Source organism: Gavialis gangeticus, unplaced genomic scaffold (assembly GCF_001723915.1).
Source record: "Gavialis gangeticus isolate Ggan-Ray unplaced genomic scaffold, GavGan_comp1, whole genome shotgun sequence".
Lineage (NCBI taxonomy): Eukaryota > Metazoa > Chordata > Crocodylia > Gavialidae > Gavialis > Gavialis gangeticus.
Genome location: NW_017729032.1, coordinates 113,279,899 through 113,286,791, shown reverse-complemented (window position 1 = coordinate 113,286,791; position 6,893 = coordinate 113,279,899). Strand labels below are relative to the sequence as shown.

Below are 6,893 nucleotides of genomic sequence, written 5' to 3'. Positions count from 1 at the left end.
ATGTGGGGAGATGTGGGCACGCTAGAAGGGAGGAATAGGCTACAATTGGACCTAGACAGGTTACAGGGGTGGGTGAATGAGAATAGGATGGGATTCAATGCTGACAAGTGCAAGGTGATACACCTGGGGAGGAAGAACCAGCACCATACCTACAGGCTGTAGAACTCCCTTCTCGTCAATACAGAGGCAGAAAAGGATCTTGGAGTCATCGCTGATGCCAAGATGAACATGGGCCAGCAGTGTGGAGATGCAGTCAGGAAGGCCAACCGTGCCTTGTCATGCATCCACAGAGGCATCTCAAGCAGGTCCAGGGAGGTGATACTCCCCCTCTGTGGCACTTGTAAGGTCGCAGCTCTAGTACTGGGTCCATTTCTGGGCGCTGCACTTCAAGAGGTATGTGGACAACATGGAGAGGGTCCAGAGGAGGGCCGCTCACATGATCAGGGGGCAGCAGGGAAGGCCCTACGAGGACAGTCTACAGGACCTGAACCTATTCAGCCTCCACAAGAGAAGGCTGAGGGGGGATCCAGTGGCCTGTTACAAACTAGTCAGAGAGGACCAGCAGGCACTGGGGGAGTTCCTGTTCCCCCTACCAAGAGTGACAGGGGGACAGACTTGATGATCTGCTCAGGTCCCTTCTGACCCTACTATCTATGAAACTATGAAACCTGGGTGAGCAAATTCACCATTATGATTTTACCAGTCTCTTCCCCTTCATCAGCAAAACAAAGGAATACCCTATCGGTTACCCCAAAATCATTCACGACAATTTCAGGCCCCTGTCAAGGTATTTTGGGTTGGCAAGTTAAATTGTACCTGCCACGCGGGCTCTTTTTCCCGGTGTTACCTGTCAGGGTGAATGGCAAACTCCTGTTCCCACTGTGCCGCACTTGTGCAGAAAAAAAAAAGCCAAAATGTATTCACACGGATGAGGAAAGAGCCCTCCTGGGCACTTGGTGCACACCTGAATTGAAAAAAGGTATCACAAAGGGATACAAAATAACTAAAATCTATGATATCTGGCATTTTCCGGAGATAAGTAACACACTTTTTGAAAAATACATGGAGCTCCACCTCCAACAGAAACAGGAAGCCTTGGGGTAACCCACCTGGTGTACCGAAAAAGAAAACCAAGAACAAGAGCTGTATGAGTTGTTAGACAGACTGCAGGACTGGTGTCTATACCATCATACAAACTCTGTGATTTTTTGTGAGCTGTGAGGGAGACCAGAACCCCCCCGCTCAGTGATTATTTAGGCCACCTCACAAGCGAGATCCTGCCAGATGAACATATCACAGAGTTTGTGTCAGCAGGCCCCAAAACCTACGGGTATAAGCTGTCAGGAGGAAAGGTCTGCTTAAAAGGCAAGGGGTTTACCCTGAATGTGGCCAACTGTGAAAAAGTCAGTTTTGAGAGCTTGAAAGACCTGGTTCTTGATTACAGGACAAACCCTGACAGGTACATCTCTAAAACCATTGCAGTGAAACTGAACTCGATTGTCAGGAATAAACAACATGGGACAATTGAAACTAAGACTATTAAGAAAACACAGAAAGTCATTTATGATAAAAGGGTCCTCGCAGAAAACTTCAAGTCCCACCCCCACAGTTTTTGAATATGGATATGCATTGGAAGCATCCCTTTTCTGTGATTCTTGCAGGGCCTAGCAACTGTGGAAAAAGTTACTTTATAAAAAACCTGCTACATAATGCTGATAGTTTGTTGTCTCCTCTGCCTAAGAATATTGTATGGTGTTACAGCTGTTGGCAACCTTTGTATAAAGAATTACTTTGTAAATACACTTTTTATCAAATATGTGGAGGGGGTGCCGCAGAGTCTTAATGATGACCGCTTGTTTCCCCTGAATAAAGTAAATATGGTTGTGGTGGATGACTTGATGGACTCTGCTTGTGAGAGTGGTGAAATAGAGAAAGTCTTTACCAACTATGTACATCACAGGGACTTTAGTATCATGTATATAGTTCAGAATGTTTTCTGCCAAGGGAAAAGGAGCCGCACCATCACCCTTAACACAAAATACATGGTTCTGTTTAAAGACCCCAGGGATAAGCTGCAGGTGCTATCTCTGGAAAGACAGATGTACCTGGGCAAGACCCAATTCTATCTAGAAGCTTTTGAGGATGCCACTGAAAAACCTTATGGATACCTGGTGATAGATTAAACACTTGTACCCCCGAGGCTTTTAGATTAAGAACCGGGCTTTTCCCTCCTGACCACCTAGTGGTTTACACTTTGAAAAAATTGGTGGGTGAAAATAAAAAGAGATGATGTAGCAGTGGGGTCTTTTTTAGCTCCTGAGCCCGCAGAAGGGAACATGTCTAACTGCGTGAAGAGAAATTTAGCTGCCTTAAAACTGCTTGCTCAATCCTCCCCCCAACAGAGGAAAGCTGCTCAGCCTCTGAGGATTTAGTAGCCACCATTGCAGAAATTGCCCTGGACACCCTAAAAGGAAACATTCCTTTGACACCCCACCAAATCCATGTACTGAAAAAGAGATGCAGAATCATAAAATACCTAAGTAACAAAAGACTCTGTCTCAAAAAAGAAACACCTGGTGAAACAGTCTGGGGAATTTATCAGCCCCCTGTTAATTTTTGCCATCCCTCTGATCATGGGACTTTTGACTAATCAGTGATGAAGTATGCGGAAAAAATGTACCTGGTGCCCATCCACCAGCTGGAGAAATTAAGGACTCCTCCACTTCCTCAGGAAAATATCAGAACAGAGGCAACCCATTTATTGGATGCTGAGATGAGGGACATTCTCCAAAGGCTGGTTTTAACAGAATATGATAAAGCTAAACTGTATGCCGCTGTGCTTCAAAAATACCTGGTGTACGTGAAGCAAGGTGATCTGGATAAAGGGAAATTAACCCTGTTTATGCCAGAACAGAACCTCTCAGAAATGGCAAAACCCCTGGATACACCAACAAATCCTGACCCCACTGTTCAGGAAGTGTTGGCTAATGTGCCCATCTGATACAGGAAAAATGCTGAAGTGTTGCTCAGCAAACTGAGTCAGCACAAGCATATTTCTTCTTGGGATGATCAAGAGGGTGTTGTATACACAGTAATGCTCATCAGGGGTTCTAACATGTTTGACTTAGTCCGGGGAGCCCTCCAGACTCACACCGGTTCTAGTAAACAGCCACCTAAAGGCTGGGGCATCTTTATGAAAGCCCTGGCAGAGTTGAACATACCATCTTCTCTTATGGGCAATACTGCAAATCGGGCTCATTTGGAACACCTGAAAACCTCTGCTGCAGGCCAAGAAACAACATCACCAAAGAAGCAAAATGTTATCTCTAAAAGCAAGTGGATTAGCATGTAAAGTTTTACTCTTGCAATAAACTATTTTACACTGCTTCCAGATTTTGTCTACAACGTGTTTTTTAATGTGATATGACGTAAAAGAAAAGTACATACACATTTTTTCTTTTTTTAAAAAACCCACCCGGGGAGAGGGGGGGAGGGTTCTTTATTTAAATAACATTTTTGTGGAAGTCACTGCAAGAGACACATGTCTGGGCATGTTGAAACAGGTGTTGGGCAGATCCAGACATATGGAAAAACTTGTATTTACTATTTACAAACTGCATCACCATGCGGTCATTTTGTACTAAATCATCAGAATACAATTTTAAAATGTGTTCAAATGACAAACCCTTGTTCCGGTGGTGTAGGAAGAACACACAGTGGTATCCACAGGCAAAACAGGTGGGGTCTTGTAATTATTTCATCTGAAAAGCATTGCTGGTAGTATTTTCATTTTAAAAGAACATAATACTTTGAGGAAACAGAGCGCTGCTTGGGGGGTGACCGTACGAATCCAAAAACTCTCCGTGGTTCCTATCCACCAGGTAAACAGCCAGCCAGTGTTCTCTAAGTTGGTTGTGCAGGTGCGTTTGGACCACCAGGCTCAGTGGTCTTTGAGACAGCTGAACCTTAGGGAGCCAGTCACAGGGGGATACATGTAAAAAAGTCTTTTTGGTGTAAGGTTCTGCAGATAAAACTCTGCAGAGCTGTTCACTGTCCATCTTCACATGTAGTCAAACAGCATGTTTCTCCTCTGGTTTATCTCTATAACATTGTCAAAGACCCCATACACGATCATGTTGACAGTGATGGGCAAAGTCCCTGCAAAGCGTATTTCTGCTCTCAGGTGCCTGGTTTTAATCAAGGAATAATGGTCAGCACATTCCTGGTCAGGAGACTGATCAAAGGCAAACAAGGTGTACCCCTGGGCAAACTCCTCACGGTTGATCAATAGGGAATGGTCTTTCATATGCTTACCAGCAGTCTGTACCAGCTGCATATATTCTCTCACACAGTTACCATTTTCAAAATCATGTTGTAGAGGTTTTGCTGGGATTTGTTCTCCATCAACGTACAAGGCAACAAAATTTGTAATTTTTAAAGTTAAAGGGTTCTTAGAATAGTTCCCACTAAAGGCATCATTATCCACAAACCTGATAACAATGAGCTTGGGCAACTGTCCCAGAAACAGATTCTCCTGATTACTGACCCGACTGCCAGCAGGAATGCTAAACACTTTCAGACCTGTGCAGTCTATGGAATATTTAGCATTGGCTATAAGCAAGGCCTCCACATGACCCAACCGGACACCCGGAGCCACCTTCACTTTCTTCACAAAAAGTGAGGCATACGTGATTTGTAGTTTACACTGTCCAACCTCTGGGGTGCCCATTAAACAGAAGGCATCTTTACTGCGAGTCAGTTTAATTTTCACATCCACGTCATTCAACAAAAGTTTTTCTTCAAAAAACAAATCACTGTGGAGGTGGCCTAGCAGCTCTATCTTTCTGCTCCCAGCAGTCAGGCTTACCTGTCTCCTAAACCCATGGTTATCACCATCCAAGACGACTGCTTCATGTTGTCCAGGGGTGTCTTTGTAAAACAGACCAGCCAAAAACAGAGTAGCGAGTGTATCATCACTGTAGTTGAGCACTGATTCAATGAAGACTCTGTAAGGGTAACAGTTGTTGCTTTGGCTTATGAGACAGTCTCCCAGAGTGACATCCAGCTGGCTGAAAATAGAGGCTAAGGGGTAATTCACTAGCCCCACTGCAGCCCCATCATCAAGATCCGTTCCATCACCTTTTACAATCTTGCAACAAAGGTACAGCAATGTGTTGTTTAAATCCATATAATCTTCTCCATTCCCAGCAATGAAAAAGGCAAGGGGGGCAGACTCTGTAATAGCTGAGAGTGGGGGGGTCTCAATGTACAGACCTTTTCAATGTTGGTCTGTGTGGGAGCTATTTGAAACAAATACAGCTCAGATTTGGTACGCTCTTTGGATCCGACATGAACAAAAGAAATAGCAGTTAAAATATATTTCTTTTTCTTCCAGGAGAGCGCCCCTTCTTCCTCCCAGACAGCTGCTTCTTGGTCTTTCGTTTCTGTCTGACCTGGTGCCTTAGCTTCTTTCTTTTAAGGGGCTGGGGTGGGCCTGTACACAGGGGACGTGATGCAACTCTCTTTCTTTTAAGGCTCCTTTTTTTAATATACACAAGACCAGACCCACCCTGATTTGTTGACCGGCCCACCTTATCCAGAACAGCTTGGGAGACATGGTCAATCACATCCTGGGCTATGTTTTGAGCGGCATTCTTAATGTGGGGTTTAATAATCTCTAGGCCCCTTTTCAAAAGAGGGATGTCTTTTCTAAACACACTGTGGAATATGCCCCCCACACTAGCTCCATACATCACAGGCAGCCCCTGAAAACCGGGGAGACCGTATGCAGCTTGAGCTTTGTAATAATTTCTGTACAAGGCTGGATTCCCCATAATTTTTTACCACCAACATTGTGCTTTTTCTTATTTCAAAACACCAAAGTCCTTCAGCGATGCAGGTGGAGCTTAACAATCACCTTGCCAAAACGAAATGAGACGTGTCTATTCTGATCCGTCTTTATTTCAATGCTGATTGTGTCAATGTGGTGCTGGCTCATGGGGACATAATGTGGCTTGTCATATGTGATAGTGACAAACTCGTTGTTTTTTCCACGGGTAGGTACACAGCATAGCAAGGGAACCGAAAAGTCCCCAACAAGCTGGTGTTCAACAATGTCCATGTAGAGGTACAATGAATTGAATCCTCCGGTTATATCAGCTGTAAAGGGTTTTTTTAACAGTGGACCTGGGTAGTAACCCCAAGATATAGGCTAGTTCACCACCAGTAGAAAAAGCATAAGAGTTATCGCTGGCTTTCAGTCTAATTTTTCTGCTCGCTTGATCATAGAAGATAACTAATTCAGGTGGGGTAGGGTGACTGGCAATGATATCATTCATAAGATCCAACAACTCTGTGATGGATGAATAATATCCCCGGCGCAGGACATATCCCAGTTTTTTAGCTTCAGAAAAGATTTCAAAAGGGGTGTCTTCGTTGATGTTGTTCCAGCTGTGCAGGTATCGTATTTCTACTAAACCTACCTCCCATTTCCCCCAAAGATCCAGAGGTTTAAGCAGCTGTATGGTAAAGTTCGAACTGGTGTTCTGTAGGAAAACCTTGGTGCAGGTATTACTGGGTAAAGTGATGTAAAAACCACCGTCGCTCATCTTGCTCTTTCAGCAGCAGTAATGCCTTGTCTTTTATTCTAAATGTTACAGGTTTGGGAGGCTTCTACCCAGCTATTAAATTAGCAGGCCACCCTAACCATTTCACAAGTAACTGTTTCTTTCTCCCCTTTCCTTTCTCTGCTAAAACTTTTTCAATCCTGTAAACTTTGTCCTGTTTTGGGTTCACTTTCTGTAATTCTTCAGGATAAAAAGAACCCTCGATTGGCTCGTCTTTGTAATCTTTTAGGTGGTAGAGGGAAGGGTCTGCACTCACTTAATGACTTC

At 44.1% G+C, this 6,893-nt stretch overlaps 1 protein-coding gene across 1 annotated transcript; it reads right to left on the bottom strand.

Moving 5' to 3' along the window:
* Positions 1–4,060: 4,060 nt before the first annotated feature.
* On the bottom strand, positions 4,061–6,121 carry LOC109302268 (uncharacterized protein F54H12.2-like). The gene is made up of 2 exons (XM_019523830.1): positions 5,918–6,121; positions 4,061–5,149 (listed from the first exon to the last, which is right to left on the bottom strand). The coding sequence occupies exons 1-2, from the start codon at positions 6,119–6,121 to the stop codon at positions 4,061–4,063; spliced, it is 1,293 nt and encodes a 430-aa protein (XP_019379375.1).
* Positions 6,122–6,893: the final 772 nt, after the last annotated feature.

Coding starts and splice junctions, on each gene's coding strand:
- LOC109302268 (XM_019523830.1), bottom strand. CDS start 6,121: ATGGACATTGTTGAACACCAGCTTGTTGGGGACTTTTCGGTTCCCTTG. Junction 5,150..5,917: donor TCTCATTTCGTTTTGGCAAG/GTGATTGTTAAG, acceptor CTTTGTTGCAAG/ATTGTAAAAGGTGATGGAAC.